Source organism: Pangasianodon hypophthalmus, chromosome 20 (assembly GCF_027358585.1).
Source record: "Pangasianodon hypophthalmus isolate fPanHyp1 chromosome 20, fPanHyp1.pri, whole genome shotgun sequence".
Lineage (NCBI taxonomy): Eukaryota > Metazoa > Chordata > Actinopteri > Siluriformes > Pangasiidae > Pangasianodon > Pangasianodon hypophthalmus.
Window position 1 is genome coordinate 6498051 of NC_069729.1, and position 17021 is coordinate 6515071.

The 17021-nt window shown below is 38.9% G+C and overlaps 2 protein-coding genes across 8 annotated transcripts in view; one reads left to right on the forward strand and one right to left on the reverse strand.

Annotated features, from left to right (window-relative positions):
• srpk1b (SRSF protein kinase 1b) overlaps positions 1–8219 on the forward strand; it is a 34970-nt gene extending 26751 nt beyond the window's left edge. For 4 of the 5 annotated variants that reach the window (XM_026935595.3, XM_026935596.3, XM_026935594.3 and 1 more), the window contains 8 exons: positions 421–446; positions 539–755; positions 1203–1592; positions 3013–3113; positions 3285–3392; positions 4746–4815; positions 5811–5903; positions 6856–8219. In XM_026935595.3, the coding sequence (XP_026791396.1) occupies positions 421–446; positions 539–755; positions 1203–1592; positions 3013–3113; positions 3285–3392; positions 4746–4815; positions 5811–5903; positions 6856–7040 (1190 nt within the window). In that variant the 3' untranslated portion in view covers positions 7041–8219. The remainder of the gene's footprint in view (positions 1–420; positions 447–538; positions 756–1202; positions 1593–3012; positions 3114–3284; positions 3393–4745; positions 4816–5810; positions 5904–6855) is intronic. The other variant, XM_053227095.1, reaches the window with a different exon arrangement.
• On the reverse strand, positions 7992–16421 carry lhfpl5a (LHFPL tetraspan subfamily member 5a). 3 transcript variants are annotated; one of them, XM_026935680.3, is made up of 4 exons: positions 15473–15800; positions 14897–15310; positions 10396–10635; positions 7992–9520 (listed from the first exon to the last, which is right to left on the reverse strand). In XM_026935680.3, exons 2-4 carry the CDS (start codon positions 15306–15308, stop codon positions 9510–9512), a joined length of 663 nt encoding a protein of 220 aa, XP_026791481.1. In that variant the 5' UTR covers positions 15309–15310; positions 15473–15800; the 3' UTR covers positions 7992–9509. The 3 variants fall into 3 exon arrangements, with proteins under 3 accessions (XP_026791481.1, XP_053083072.1, XP_053083071.1); XM_053227097.1 differs by having other exon boundaries at positions 7992–10635; positions 15473–16409; XM_053227096.1 differs by lacking the exons at positions 7992–9520; positions 10396–10635 and having other exon boundaries at positions 13876–15310; positions 15473–16421.
• Positions 16422–17021: the final 600 nt, after the last annotated feature.

Below are 17021 nucleotides of genomic sequence, written 5' to 3' on the forward strand. Positions count from 1 at the left end.
ATCTTACAGCCATGCTTGACCGATCTTGTCCACGCCCACAGTTTTTATTTTTGTTTGTACCTGCCTGCAGTATTTTCTAAGAAACATAGTTAGTTTGATTTCCCAGAATATCAACATACTAGTAGTGATCTATACTAGAGATTGGTCCTTGGGTGGTAAGCAGATTTGTTGCAGATCTGTTTTCTCAAAGATTACAAATAAACCAAATCCATACATGCAATTTCCCCTTCAAACTGCTCTATATTGTTATGTAAGACTCGTGTAAGTTATGTAAGAGATTTGGAGTGAAGCTGTGTTTGAAGATTGCCAAGCTATTCTCTCTACCTATTAATCACTTCAGCAGCATGTGGCTTGTCCTGCTTTCATGGTGTGTTTGTCAGCATGATTTTTATATATATTTTCCCCCTCATTTTTTTGCAGTAAGCACAGCGCCAGCTCCGAAACAGGTATTAACTATTATTCTTTTCTTAACGCAATAATTCTTTCATTTAATCTTATCTTATGACTTGTTGAGTAAGTGTTGCTGTCTCTCTATCAGATGGTGAAAATGTCTAAGAACAAGAAGAAGAAGCTGAAGAAGAAGCAGAAGCGGCAGGCCGAGCTGCTCGAGAAACGCATCCTGGACATCGAAGGACTAGAGAGAGCGAACGAAGGGGGCGAGGATGAGGAGGACGAGGAAACAGAAACCCCTGACACAACTCCGTCAGTAACCAACAGTCAGACTCTGCAGGAAATCACAGCCGAGGCCACCCTGGGTGAGAGCGAGGGTGGAGGGAAGGAGAAAGAGAGACAGAGACAGATGGCAGATGCATAGAGTTAGGATAGAGAATAAATATTCAAGTGCATACATTTAATGAAATCTTTGTGACAGAGCAGTGACATCCTGTTGACAAATATAGTACAACATCCTTGATGTCGAGCTGATTCAGAAACAACCTCAGCTCCATTTCCATTAAATTTCAGTAGATGCTGTGAGTCACACCTGCCTCAGAATAAACGATGACTCACTCCAGACTCATTCCCATATTAGTAACGGCTGCATATTTTTTTTGATATGCGTTTAGGTGAAGGGTATTTCTAATGACTGAAACTGGTGTTGGAATTTAAATAACACCCAAATAATGTATAAATTATGCTCTCTTGAATGCTCTCTCTCTCTCTCTCTCTCTCTCTCACACACACACATCTCATATCTCATCCAGATGCAGTTCCTGAACCCTGGTCGCAGCACAGAGAATGTGCCATGGATGGAAACTTCAGCAGCCAGCACCCTGAGGATGAGAAACCTGCCGATGTGCAGCAGCAAGAGAAGGAGGAAACTCCCATCAACCCTTACGGCAATGTCACAGGAGAGGCGGAGTCCCAGCCCATTAACCCCTACCCAGTGTGCAACGGGACCACACCCAGCGAGCCAAGCTGTCCTGATGGTAATGGACCTTTGCTTTGTGACGTGTTTGAGTCGCAGCAGAAACAGCAGACGCTGGATACAAAGAAGCTGAACGCATGTAATGCGGTAAACGATTGGGAGATGGAGTCGAGACACAAGAAGGAGGCGGAACCCAGTTCACAGGCAGGCCCAGACATGGAGGACGGTCAGTGAGGAGGCCTGGTGGAGGATGTTTTGTATACTAGTTACTAACCTTCATCTCTGTGTTTGTGTTTTCCAACCTCCAGCTTTTTTAACAGTTCTTGAGTCATGTGGTATTTCTAATTTGTAGTGCATATGTTTCTGTTTGTGGTGTGGGGTGTATGTGGTTTTGGTGCTCGACAAACCTTTAACAACCAAATGGATAGTTTAGACCAGGGGACTTCAGTCTTATCTGCAAAATGATGTGATGTGGCTGCAGGTATTAATTCCAACCAAACAGGAGTCATACCTGATTACACCTGAATGAGCTTGGGCTTTACTTGTCTATTAGGTGCAGCTTCTATTTGGCTGGAATAAAAGCCACACTGTCCCTTTGCAGGTAAGTTTGGAGACTCCAGGTTTAGGCAAAATGCCTTTTTTGGTTGATTAGTTGGTTTTATTTGTTCAGCAGTTGTCAAATGTATTTGATGCATGGTAAGAAAATTTATATGAGTTTGTCGTTGTTTTTTATTGATACGAGTTTATTGAATTGTTTTGCACCAAATCAAATTTACACAATTTTCCACTTACCCTTAAATGTCGACGAAGACTTGTATAGTTTTGTACTTGAAGTCTATCTCGCCTAAAAAGTTTTCTGTAAATATCTGCCTCAAATTGAATCCAGTTCTCCAGCAATTTCACACTTGCTGATGTGGTTTAGGATACAGTCTAATCATCACAGTGTAGCTGAACACTCTAACAACATGAGGCAGCCATTTAGGACAAATAAAATTCCCAATTTTTTTTTTTAAATTGGGTTTCACAGGATCCCAGTTCTGATTCACACTTCCGTACTAAGGTTAAGAAATACTAGACACCAGCCCTTTTTGGGCAAATTGACCATATTAGGGCTGAGAGTAAAGTTGTGTAAATTTCGTTCGAATTTGTATTAATAATTGAGGTTTATGCATGGCCGATTTAACATCTAGTTGTTGCAAGATTAATATCAAAGTGTTATCAGAGAGTTCAACTAATTGGTGTCACTGAGCTGCCTTGTTTAGTTTACTCCATGGAATATAGACCCAGTAGAACCCATTTACTCCTGCAAATCTGTCTCAAAGATATCTTGTTGCTGCTTCCCCTTATCTGGACATTTGTGGGGAAAGTTTAAAGACCTTACAGTGTTTATCTATTTATAGATTTATTTTTTAAGGCCAGGCCACAGTTCCTGCAGCGTCAGACCCATGGAGTGGCGATGTGTTTGCTGGCTCACTGGAGCATTTTATTGATCCATATAATTGATCTGTCTCAAAACGCCTCATCCGCACCAGACTCACTGATTAAATGCTACACCAGCAAACACATCCTGTCCAGCCTTGCTAGTGGGTATCTGTCATGTAGTGTTGATTCTCAGGTTCTCTCTGTTTTTGTTTGTTGTTCTGCAGTTAAGCTTGCAGCAGGGAATCTGTTGGTGAACCTGCTAGATCCACTGAACACTGACAAGATCCAGGTGAAAATCGCTGACCTGGGCAACGCCTGCTGGGTGGTGAGTAGAAGAGCAACCTCTTCATAAATCTTCCTCGTGCTGAAAATCATGGTACTCTAGTGCAGGTATTTAGTAGTACACAGGCTGTATATGTGCTTAAATCTGAATGAGTTCTCTCACTCTCTTCGTTCTCCCCCTTCTTCTTTTTCTCTCTCTTGTGACTGTGTTCAGCACAAACACTTCACGGATGATATTCAGACACGGCAGTATCGTTCTCTGGAGGTGCTAATCGGTTCAGGCTACAGCACACCAGCAGACATCTGGAGCACAGCATGCATGGTGGGCACACACACGTTCACACAAGCACAGATAGAAAGATAGAAAATCAGAAATGAAATAGGTAAAGAATTAAACATGACAGGGCGTGCTGTTATAGGGAAAATAATCAACGATCATCACAGAGTCACTTATTTTCTAAAAACAGCGTGTCCCAAAGTCATTTAATCTATTTATTCCACAGCAGTTTACCAAAGATTAAAATTTATTTCTTAGTTTGTCACCTTGTACTTTTTATCCATTAGTAGTTAGGTTTAATGTTTTGCTACTGTTCAGTCACCTTCTGACCAATCAGATTTGAACATTCAACAGCACTGTAATATAAATAGAATTAATTTATTTCTACTCTCCCCAACACTGATTTAGTTGTAGTCACTTATTTGTATCCTGTTCAATTACCTACGTGACTGAATGAAAAACTTAAGTATAAACCTGAATTGGAACAAAGTAAAGTCTAGTTTGAAATATTTTTTATAGATTACTGGTCCAGTTTATCTTAATTGCCATGAGTTGTATTCCATGCATACTTTTTCTGATTGCACTTTTACATCACAACATACACTGGGTGCAAAAAACTGGAAGACAACAATGTTTTTGCATTGTTGGATAGGGAATACGTTTGGAATATTTTGAAGCAGAATTATGACAATTGAAGGCTTGTTCAACACTAGCAGGGTGAAACTAACACTAGCTGCTTGTTATTGTAACATGTGCAATAAATGTCTCTCCTCACATACTCTATAATTTGGTTGGGAATAAAAGTAAAGTACAAAGTACTTTAACTGAGATATTAAACAGAGCACCGAGGTACAAGTTCATTGGGAATCTGCATTAATATAATTGGAATCGATTTATTCAGTTTGACAAAATACTTTAGAAACATGGCCATAGTTTATGCACTATGTAAATGCTGTAGTATGTTTTCTAGGCAAATCCTGAAAGCTCAGTGGATTTTGGTCAGAGTGATGCTGACTGGGCTTGCTTGCTCTCTGGCACTTGGCCCTCTCATGTAATGTCCCTACTCAGCACATCTAATAATAAAAGTAGAGCGAGGTAAACCCTGCAGCTCCATCAGCATTTTTAATCCGACTCTGAAACAATGAAGGCCCAGTGTGTAGCACACTGACACCTCGCAGACCTCAGACTGGTGAAGGTCACTGAAAATCCCTGATCTCCAGCTCACTGCTTACCAGCATGGGAATGTGATGACCTGAGGATTCTAGTGGACACACAGATAGACACACACACAGACTGGACCCACCTTTATACTTATATAAGTGGATCCACACAGTGAATACAAACACACGCACACCTCTATACACATACTTATACTTTATGGAATATGTGTTTTTCCAGGCGTTTGAGTTGGCGACAGGGGATTACTTGTTTGAACCGCATTCCGGAGAGGATTACTCCAGAGATGAAGGTAAATATTTGCTTCTCCATTTACCAAAAAAAAAAATCCTTCCATTCCTTGAAACTTCCATAATTTGCAAAACGTTCCTTGCCATAAACACCCTTCCCTGTTTAAAGCACAATCCCCATGTTCATTATAAATCAGGATTTATCATCACTGACCCAGTCTTGTCTTTGTTACTCGTACACCACCTCTTAGTATTAGCTCTAATGAATAGCTCTGAATCTCTCTCCATCCCTCTTCACTGAATAATAGCTAGCTTTGGTGGCAGAGTGCTGTTAAATATTAAACCGCATTGTGCTTATTAATTAGCACTTGGGTGAGAGTCATGCAAGTTTAATGGGAGGGCACGATGCACATGCTCCTCGTGTAGAATTTACACTTGCCATTATGCCTGAGACAATCCGATTTTGTCTTATTTTATCTTTATATGTGAGGATGAATGCCACAGAGCAGGACTAGACACCTACATGCACACCCACATATATTCTTAGTATTAGGGATGCAAAATAATCATGATTAGTTGTGAATCATGATAATCATTATTCAGTCTATGTATAAGCCATGTAGTTTTATGGCATTTTAGCATTTTAAATTAAAATAAAACAGGATTTAAAAAAAAAATTCCTCAGTGGATGACTCCTTGAATCAAAATGCTCTTTAGTAATATTAATATTATAGTAACATTTTTGGGGAAAAGACTGAAAATTTGTTAAACAGTTATATGAATATGTAAATGGCCATCTTGTGATTTACTGTGCTAGACTTGAGGAAAATAATTAGCATGCTTGTTACCAGTTAGCTAGCTAACTTGACTCTAAATCTACCATGATCAAAATACGATTACTCACTTCAACAATTCCAAGAGCAAGAGTGGTCTAACGTTCCCATATAGGAGCCTGAAGTAAAATTTTTGATGTGCATCAGCATTTTACATTTTTGAATACACTCCTTTACGTGTATTTTTTATTTATTTTTTCCCACTTTCTCTCTCCCATGAACAGATCACATTGCGCTGATCATTGAGCTGCTGGGCAAAGTTCCTCGCAAACTCATCATGAATGGCAAATATTCAAAGGAGTTCTTCACTAAGAAAGGTTGGCCAGTGTCCTCTCATTTCTCCACATATCAATAACAGCTTTGCCACCTACGTGATAAGAGTGCATAATGTGTTTAGCAACCTTGTGTGTAATTTATGTTTGATGAATGAGGTATGCATTAACATGTCTGAAATCGGCCTGTCACTTTCTCGTTCTGGAGTGACAAAGACAACATTTGCTAATGAGTGCTTCGGAAACACATCGTCATGAGCTGCTTTTATGTAAAGATTTCGAACAAATGATCTAGCAACCTTAAACCCCCAGAATACATTAAAAGCAATGTACTAAAGTGCCGCTGCATCACTGTCATTAGGTAAAGATAGAAGTAAGGGATAATTCTCAGTGGTGTGACTGTCAGCAGTAGTTGTAATTTTAAAGAATTTACATTTAAACACAAGATTTCATTACAAAATAAAACTTGGATGCTATTGAAGATCAAATGTGAATTGTAAAGTCATTCTGGGTGGATTTTTTTCCCTTTAAATACACCACTAACAAGTACTTGCTGGCTTTAATGATCATTAAACATCTTTTATTTACAAAACTGGCAGCTCTATCTATGTCTATCCTGTATCTAGTATCTATCCTGACAAGTCAGTTTAGAGCTGAAAGAAATTGCTGGGTTTACGGTGCACTGTGTGTAATTATACAGAGAACATCATCCAGGGAATATTACTTCTCCAAGACTGCTCCCCAAATTGTGCATTTTCTGGTAAATAGGGAAGAAATTCAGACACTTGTTTTGCTTTAAGAAGTCCATCATATCACCATAGCAACTACAGCAAATAGGAATGTCCCCTGCAATATTGGTGGAATGCATACTAGTGTGAAATAATGAATATGCATTTAGATGTAGTGCCCTTATTCACATTTGTGACTGAATTTATTTATGAAGGTTATTTTTCTCTCTCTCTGTGTGTGTGTGTGTGTGTGTGTGTTTGTCACCCAGGTGAGCTGAGGCACATCACTAAGCTGAAGCCGTGGGGGCTTTTGGACGTCCTGGTGGAGAAGTACGAGTGGCCGAGGGAGGAGGCGCAGAGCTTCAGCAGCTTCCTCCTCCCCATGCTGGATCTGATTCCCGAGAAAAGAGCTACAGCTGCCGAGTGCCTCCGCCACGCCTGGATCTCATCGTAGTAGCTGAAAGGAAATGAAAAGAAAAAAAAAAAAACAACAAACACGTACACAGATACTCACCTCTGATAAAGACTAACAGTCTGGTCAAATGGCACACATCGGTTCATGATGGAACATGAAGCGGTCCAATCAAACAGATGTAATATCTATTTATTTCTTGTAATGTTCCTTTCTTATGTACCGGGTGCAGTTTGATGTATCCTGTCGTTTTGACGCTTTTTTCCTCTCTTCTGTGTGCCGACAGCATCTAACATCATGCTTGTGTTCGTATGAAGGGTACAATAGCAGTTTAACAATACAGGTAAAATTTTTCTGTACATTTGCTTTAGTCGTAATCAGTCTTTTTGACAGACAGACATGCTTATTTGGCAATACTGAAGGAAGCACAGATGTCCTGTCTCTGCTGTAAAAAGGTTGGTTGGTTGTTTTTTTTTTTTTGTTGTTCTTTGTGGATGGTTTTCTCATTACAGTGCAGGCTGCAGGAGACGTATGAATGATTTAGGCTGACAGTGATGGCCTGGCTGTAAATGGACATTTACTGTATAAACAGATGTGAATTTTCAGCTTAATGATTTCCAGCTGTGCCTGCGTCACTTTGTCATATGTAACAAAAAAAAAATAGAAAAATGTTTAAAAAAACAAAACAAAACAAAAAAACAGCGCACAACTTGGGATGTGTTGGACTGTCGGTGTGCAAAAAAGTTTCATACGCGCAGTAGGAGAGAGGTGAACGTCTTCACCACAGAGCCGGTGGTGTCACGAAACCGTCTCGTGTTTTGTACATACATGTACCAAAGAGTTGGCGCTCTTCTTCACAGTGTCAGTATTGTTGCATTCATGCATTGCTTTGCTCAGTGGCTTGATGGCAATGTTTGAGTAACCAATACGAAGATGCCTTGATAAACGCTTCTCTGGGGTTTGGGGATTTTCCTACTGATGTTGCTCGAAGCAGGATCAGTGGTTTTTTTTTTTTATGTGTAAATGAACGTAGGGTAATTTTATTGTGAAGGACCTGGACCTCTGTTTGCTCTTTTGTATTGAAAGACTTTCACCTTTGACCTTTTCCAGTTTCTACAAGCACGTCCTTTTCTCTCTTTTTCTCAGCCGCTCTGCTCTCGATTGTTTGCCGCTTCAATAAAACCCTTTCTGTAGTTGTTATGAATAAAGACTTGAAAGTCACAGAGCTGTGTTGGTGTTTTCTGTTTAAATATAATTTAGACGCAGGACTTGGTCTGGGGTCCCTGGAGGACTAGTGGTTAGGCCACGGCGCTCTCACTGCAGTGGCCTGGGTTCATTTCCCAGCTAAGAAACCAACCCCAGCCACTGTTTTTGCACACGGCAGGGCGCTCCTAATGCTGGTCCCAAACCCGAATAAAATTGGGGAGGGTTGTGTGAGGGAGGGCATCTGGCGTAAAAACTGTGCCAAATCAAATATGCGGACCAATGATCCACTGTGGCGACCCCTAACGGGAGCGGCTGAAAGAAGAAGAACACACAGTAACTGGTCTATTGTCTCTGCTTGGCCTTCAGCATGTGTTCGTCTAAAACTCAAATCAAGAATTGGGTTATAGGTATTCGTGCAATTGTCTAGTCAGTCAATCATGCGGCAGCAGCACAACATAAAATCATGCAGATACAGGTCAAGAGCTTCAGTTAAAGTTCACATCAAACATCAAAATGGGGAAAAATGTGACAGACAAAAAACAAACATCAAGTGAGAGGCAGTTCTGTGGGTGGAAACGCTTTGTTGAGGAGAGGTCCAAGGACAGACTGGATGGAGCTGACAGGAAAGCTACCGTAACGCACTCTTTACAACTGTGTTGAGCTGAATAGCATTTCGGAACGCACAACACAATAAACCTCGAGGCTACAACAGCAGGAGACCACATTGGAGTCCACTCCTGTCAGCCAAGAGCAAGAATCTGAAGCTACAGTGGACGCTGAAACTGGAAGGTCGAAGACTGGAAATAGACCAGACGCTTTTGATGACATATATAGATGGTAAAACATGTACGCTTCAATGACACAGTCCTCCACAGTTAGTGTAACCAAATTTAATTATGGGCTAAAAAATATACATGAAACATAAAAATTATCATCTGTACAAAAGAATCTTCTTTGGGATTTTCATAGTTATAAATAACATATTTTCTAAAACACAACAAAATATATGAGGAAAAATTATTTAATTAAGATTGTTTTTTTTAGTGGCTAACCTTGTCCTGATTTTTTTTTTAATTACAAGATGCATATAGACCATTTTTATAAAAAAAAAAAAAAAAGTAATAAGCAGCTGAAAGACTAAATGTAGATCAGATAAAGGATAAAGACTGTACAGTACAAAAGTAGCATGTCATTAATATTAAAAGTCCTTCCCTTAATAGTAGTGGAAGAAACTCCAGATGTAGAATATGGCCAAAGATGTTTTGGCTGATGCAGTTCCATAAATAGAGGCGGACGTCAGACGCTTCATGCTTCTTCTGAAATTGAAAGACACAGTTGTGTATCAGCCTCACAATCTGACAGTCTAGAAAAACCTGTCACTTCACCTGGACCCTTAACCTCAGCAGAGTCGTGCTTTCAACACACTGCTGTCACATGGGACTCGATTGACTCGAGAGAAGAAACAAAAGTTACCCAACTGTCTATTTTAATATTGTGTTGCTTAGAAACAAGATCAACTGACGTTTGTTTCAGAGTGAAGGTCGTTGTCTTTGGCTTGAGCTTGCTTTTTAGAAGATACAGTAGAAAACGTGGGAGGCTTTTGTGAATCTCACTGATTAATATAAAAGCTTGTCCTTTCTCCTCTCTTTATTAGATACTAATTATATTTTCGTTACATTTTTTATTTATTAAATAAGTGCTCATTACACTTTTTTTATCCATTTATAGTTACATTTAATGTTGTGGAATGCTGGCAAAGTTAGTTAGCCACATAAACATCACAGAAAACTTCATATATCTCATCACATCATATAAACAATTACACAAATTAATTTTTATCTGTTTATGTGCCATACAAGTGCCTGTGTAAATTGTTACAATAGAAATAAAAACATATTAGAACGAGCTGATCAGTATTAACCTGAACTATTGTCAGAGCTGCTGTTATAGAAGATTAATCAACACCTTCTGACCAATCAGAATTGAGAATTCAACAGCTCTGTGGTACAAATGGTGGAATAGGAGTTTTTGTCTATGTCCTATAATACACTCTTCGAAAAAAGGTTTCCTTAAGAGTTTTTTCTGGATACTGAAGGATCACTCATAGGGTTCTACATAGAACTTTTAAATAAATGTAACCTTTTTTCTCCTTGTAAATGTGTGTATGTAGAGAAATAGCTTGTCATCTTACCTGTGCTCTCTCCCACCTGGAAGTCCTCAGGCAGCAGTTTGTCCTGTCGGTTGCCCAGTACAAAGGCCAGGAAGGAGAGGACGAGGGAGTCCATGATGCTGATGATGGCCAGGATGTAAGCCCAGCGCACCGTGCAGTTCCCCAGTGTGTACTTATCTGTGCGCTGGCCACACATGCGCTTCACCTCCTCCGAGTCCCAGCCGTCTGGGTATATCATACAGCCTATGACCATACAGGTTGCTGCATAACGGAAAAACAGACTGATCACCGTTTCATAGGTTTAAAATGTTTCACAAAGACACATATGTATATTCACATGTATTTATTTTTTATTCAAAGCAACAGAGTACAGTGAGCAGTCCTGGGATTTGAACTCGCCTGCACCAAACTGCAAAGTGGACTTCCACTGCTAGTTACTCAGAGTTTCCACATACTGTTCATGTCTAATGCCCTGCATTAGTTCCCAGTGCCTGTGGGATAAACTGCTGGGGTTGGCACATTGGCATACCAATTAGCGTTGTTATCTCAGGTCTGTGGGTTCATCCTGGGTTTTGGGCTCTGATTACTGTCTTGGTTGGAGTTTTGCATATATTCTCCATGCTGCTAGGAGTTATCACTCAAAATATGCCAAATTAGTCTTTTTCTTCCCCCATTTAAAATAGCAGCCAACTGACATGAATCTGGAATGATTGACAGTTGTGATATTAACTAACACCCCTGCAAGCCATGCCCACTCATCCCAATCTCACAATAGTAATCTTACGGCTGGTGCTCTCGTCTCGACTCCAGTTCTGTCAAGGCAAATGGAGAAGTTTTGAGTTCATTAATATAAATAGGAATGAAATCTATCTCTGTATGTATGTTAGACTTAGCTAACATGAGACTAGAATATAGTTAACATCATCAACTGTATGTATTATGGAAAATCATCAATCAAAAAATGGCACTTTTCAGGGCAAATAGTTAAAAAAAAAAAAAAAAAAAAAAAAAAAGGACTAAATAGCCATACAAAGAGATGTCAGATTTAACATTTTACATATAATTTAAATTGTAATGCTAATTAGAAAGTGATTAAAACTCTAAAAAAATTAGAAACTGGAGTAAATATATATACTGGGTTTTATGGTATCCACCAGGCCCTTCAGGTAAAAAGCCACAAATAGATGTATCTAAAAAAAAAATCTATTGTTTGTTTGTTTTAGTTACGATATAGACACTAGAAAAGTTTAGCCAACATGCTCTCTTTCTTATTGATTGCTTTATGGAACATCGTTTTTCCTACGATAGGAAGAATGAAAGTGTGCATGCAGACTTTTCCACTAAAAAGTGAAAAAAGTCTTAACTAAAACAGACAAGCAGCAGCTTTTTCCCATCAAGCACCTGGTGGTTACCATAAAACCCAGCACATATCCAAGTGAAAGGACTATACTGAAAATATACCACGCTGTGATGCCTGTGATAAATCTCTGCCTCGTTCCGAGTGCACAGTCTTTCTGAGATCCGCCTCAAGTATGAATTTGTTCTCAGATAGACCTTTAAATGTACACAGCCAGACAGAAAATAAGACCAAAGACCGGGCCTCTAGAACATAAACCTGACAACATAATCACAGCTCAGCATAAAATGTTCCCAGCTCTTAAGTAAAAATGCTTTGCTATGTTCTATCACATTATTTATTACTCTCTATGTCGAATTATTACTTAAACAGATTGTCTTTATTGTTCCACCAAGTGGAACATTATGCCTCCACCAGACAAGAAGCAATGAAATATGCAAGACAGGCAATAAATATGAAAAACTGTTGCCAGGCAACTCTGGCCAGGCCTGCTTTCACTGTAGGGAGCTAAACTGCTATCTATTATTTAGTGTCAGATGATATCTATGAGGCAGGACAGCTGGCACAGGCTCAGGTATTAGTTTACTAAGTGCTCTTACTTTCACTGACTCTTGCTCTTTAAACAGAATACAGTGTGTAGTGGAATTTTCAGGAATGTTGTTTTTTTTATACTTCAGCAGCTGTTTGAATGAGCTTCAGTATTTCGAATCTTTACAACCCTGGATCTATTACAAGACAGCAAGCACACATTCACACACTCATTCACACCTAGGGGCAATTTAGAGCAGATAGGCTGCCTACTGGCATGTTTTGGGAGGTGGGAGAAAACCAGAGAACCCGGAGGAAACCCACGCAGACACAAGGAATAGACAATAACCCAAACTCAGGATTAAACCAGGGACCCTAGAGCTGCGAGGTGGAAACAACAGGCTGTCGTGCCATCCTGTATATCTGTATACTGATAATAAAACTTAGAATTAAATCCATCATGGAATGTCCCCAACCATTGTTAACATTCCTAGTTTATTTCCTGTAGTGGTTTTTTTCTGCTTCATGTTTTCTGTTATTACTCATATTGGAGTAGTGGTAGCTTACTGGTTAAAAAGATGGTGAGTTAAAATCCCAGAACTATCAGAAAGCCACCGTAGGTCCCTTGATCAAGCAAGACCCTTGTGTCTTAACCGTGGCTGAATAGATCTGGCAAATGCACAAATAGAAATATAAATGTCAAGCTACATGTGTTTTATGAAGCAGTAGCCTATATCTTAATAAGCTCACTGGCTGTAGTGTAGGAACTGATGGAACTGACCGTGGTGCTGAAACTGGACATTTTTACATTTTTGTAAAAAATTCTGGACAGGTTTACATTTACATTTATTCATTTGACAGATCTGTGTATGCAAAGTGACTTCCATTTGAGAAAGGAGCCAGTCTAAGTACAGAGCTAAGCGGTCAAGGATCTTCTGTCTCACAGTCCGAATCAACAGATCCATTACCGAATCAAATTACTTTCATGAGTAAATTAGTTATATGGCCAAAAACCAAACCGTACCTTTCCTTGATGCTGGGGTTTTGTACCTTAATGTGTAATGTGTAATCTTTTACCTTTAAATATAATTTCAGGTACATATTCGGAGGATGTACTGATGTATTTTACAGCTCTGAAAGCTAATTAAAGCTACACCATGTGCACTTTCCCAGGTAAAAGATGGCACCATCCTCAGAGACGAGGAAAAGTTGGGTACCGTTCTTTGTGAGAGAGTGTGCGTGTGTGTGTGTGTGCAGTTTGTTTCTATTGTTTCCTTATCTCTTTACTCCTTCTCTTGAATATGATTCTAAGTTATTCTCTGCTTCATTTTGTAGTGATGTAACACCTCAAAGAAAGCAAAATGTTATTTGGTATATGAATATTTTTTAAATAAACAAATAACATGCTACATTATATTATTTTGTAATAATCAGGTCCTGAGAATATTATTCTTGATGACTTATTGCCTTTCTTTCTCTCTTTCTTTCTTTCTTTCTTTCTTTTTGTCATCCGTAGCACTTTAGGGAACCTTCAGGCAAATGGTTCTCAAAACAGGGTCGAGGGTTCCACCAAAAAAAAAAAAAAAAAAAAAAAAGCATATCCAGGGGGTCCATTATTTTGTCTTCTGGGAAACATGTAAGTATTTTATGTAGCATCTGAAGGGCAGTACTAAATGAAACAAATAAGATCTTTAAACAAAATAATAACAATTTACACTGAGCATCCTGTTCAAAAGTTTACATCCCCCTGCTTTAATGTATGGTGTTGCCTTCTTGAGCATCAGTGAATGTTTGCACCTTTTGTAATAGTTGTGTACGAGTTTTTCAGTTATCCTCAGTGTGAAAAGATGGATCTCAACCTCATATAGCCGTGTTGGAAAAAGGTCAAATAAGCAAAAGATGCTGGTAAAGCAAAGAACGTGCAGGACCTGGAGGATTTTTCTGAAGAACTGTGGGCAGTTTAACTGCTCAGGACAAAAAGGGACTCATGAACAACTATCACAAAACGTTGATCATCCAGGTAACACACACAGTATTAAGAATCAAGCGTATGTAAACTTTTGAATTGGTTCATTTGTGTAAATTTAGTTATTATTGTGTATTGTGGATGTAAGTATGTAAACATTTGTTATGTAAAATAGCTTATTCAGGGCAGTATTAAATGAAAAATGCAATTTTTATGATCTTTAAAAAAAACTTTGCAGATTCTGCAAGGTGTATGTAAACTGTGACAGCAATAAACAAAGAAACAAACAAAACAAACAAAAAAAAAACATTTTTCAGATTCTGCAAGGTGTATGTAAATTTCTCTGGCTGCAAAAAAATTTTTTTTTAAAAATGGCAGATTCTGCAAGGTGTATGTAAACTTCACTTCTCTGGCTGCAAAAAATAAATAAAAATAAAAATAAATAAATAACCAACAACAAAAAACATTTTTTGCACATTCTGCAAAGTTTTTGTAAACTCTGGCTAAAAAAAATAAAAAAATCTGCAGATTCTGCAAGGTGTATGTAAACTTATGACCATAACTCTGGATCTCTGGCTGGGGGAAAAAAAAAAAAAAGGTTTTAAGAAGCCCTGCTTTAGCTGACCAGGTATTTAAGGCTGTATATGAACAGGAGTATATTGGCTGTTTACCGGCAGCGAGCTGCATCCACGCACAGATCTTATACACACTGCCTGCGTTACAGAAGAAGAAGAGACTGAAGCAGCCGATGGTGCCTACAACCAGCAGGAATGAAATCCCCACGAAGAACATGGCCGTCTTAAAGGCTCCAGAAGGAATGGATCCGAAATCCAGAGCGCTTCCTTTACACACCAGCTCTCCTGTGATGGGGTTTCCGATGCAGTAGTGGAAAAGCCCGAAGTATCCAGACTGCGGGGTGTCCACACTGTCCCCGATCCAGTAGGGCTGAATGAACACCACCATGGTGATGATGGCAAAGCAGATGGTGAAGATGATCCAGAGCACGCCGATGGCTCTGGCGTTCCTCACATAGTTGGTGTGGTAGATCTTGGCTGCTTCTTGAGCTGGGATTAGTTTACTCATCGCTGCAAGGGAGAAAATAATATTTAAAAAAAGCCAAAAATATATTGAGCAACTAAAAAAAAAATTTGTGTATATATATATATATATATATATATATATATATATATATATATATATATATATATAGATAGATAGATAGATAGATATAATCTTTATTAACTCACCCGGCTTATTTGGTGTTAAACTGGTGTTAAAAAGATGTGCGACTTGACTTGAGTGGTAGTTGTTTAAAAAAAAAAAAAAAAAAAAGTGGTCAGGTGATCGATTTTAAACTGACCAATCAGATGAAAAGGTGGGCGGGTCTTCACTGGCAGCCCTTAAAAAGTGTGAAACTCTGAAAAATGGTACTAAATGTGCCACATCAGTGCCCTGTTGCTGGTGTGTTACTATCAATTGTACACCTTTTGTACCTTTAGTGTGTATCTATAGCAGGGGTGTCCAAGCTTATGCACAAAGGACCAGTGTGCAAGCAGGAGCCACACCTGAATCCACCTGGTTAATCAGTCGATCCTGAGCTTTCAGGAGACTCAGGTGTGGCTTCTGCTTAGTTGGAATGAAAACCAGATCCACACTGGCCCTTTCCCTTGATCTATACCGTACATGTGATTGTAGGATACCTTTAAAAATAATTCTTGTCTTGTACCTAATTAGCTTTAGGTACATTTCATGCACCTTTCTAGATAAAGAGATACACGCTAAAGGTACTAAATGATGTACCCTTGAGGTTACCACTGGAGTGACATGGAAAAGTACAGTTTTGCACTCTTTTTTTCCTGAGAGAATACCATGTGTAGAGCTAGTATGATTTGACTGTTAGACACCATCATGGCAGAACACACAAGACTCAGAAACCTAAAGTCAACCTAACTTTATAAGAGTGTGTTTTTATGATTATTAAATCCTTTTCAAGGGATTCAAGAGACTGGTCAAAATGCAAAAATGGACAAAAATCGGTGGCATGATGAGTAGTATTACCACCTCACAGCTCCAGAGTCCCCTGTTTGATCCTGAGTTCAGGTAGCTCTCTGTGTCAAGCCTGTGTGCATGTTCTCCCCATGCATTTCCGTATGGGTTTCCTCAGGCTTCTCCAGTTTCCTCCAGGGTGTATTCCTAGATCCACTGCGACCCTAAGCAAGATAAGTGGTGACTGAAAATGAGTGAGTATAAACAGGTCCATTCTCTAAATACTATAAAATTCCTGGGAAGCAAAAATAGGAAGTACTTTGGGATGATGTACTTGAGACGGTAGACAAGTCTTCCTTTTGTGCTAGGCATGGTCTGATGTAGTGTAAAATAATTCATCAGTCTCATTTCACTAACGTCAGACTCTATAATATATATATATATATATATATATATATATATATATATATATATATATATATAGGAATACAGACCCCAGATGTGACATTATATATATACATGAGTAGCGGACTTCTTGACAGAGAAATCCTTAGTGTTATGTAACACCTTTGAAATCTGAAAAACAGATGCATGAGTTGCTCCATTCAGAGATTTCACAAGGTCTTGGACCCCTTTATTGAATATATGGAAAATCTGTCCTCCTTAAAACTTTTCTGATGTTTTATATACTATCTACTATCTAATATAGACATGCAGTTGATGATGATGATGATTATTATTATGTTTTTATATATGTCCAGGATTCATATATTCAGTATTATATTATTTTCAGTGTGTTTTGAATCAGCT

Excerpts from the sequence above, each read along its gene's own strand:
- lhfpl5a (XM_053227096.1), bottom strand. The coding sequence starts at position 15,308 with ATGAGTAAACTAATCCCAGCTCAAGAAGCAGCCAAGATCTACCACACC.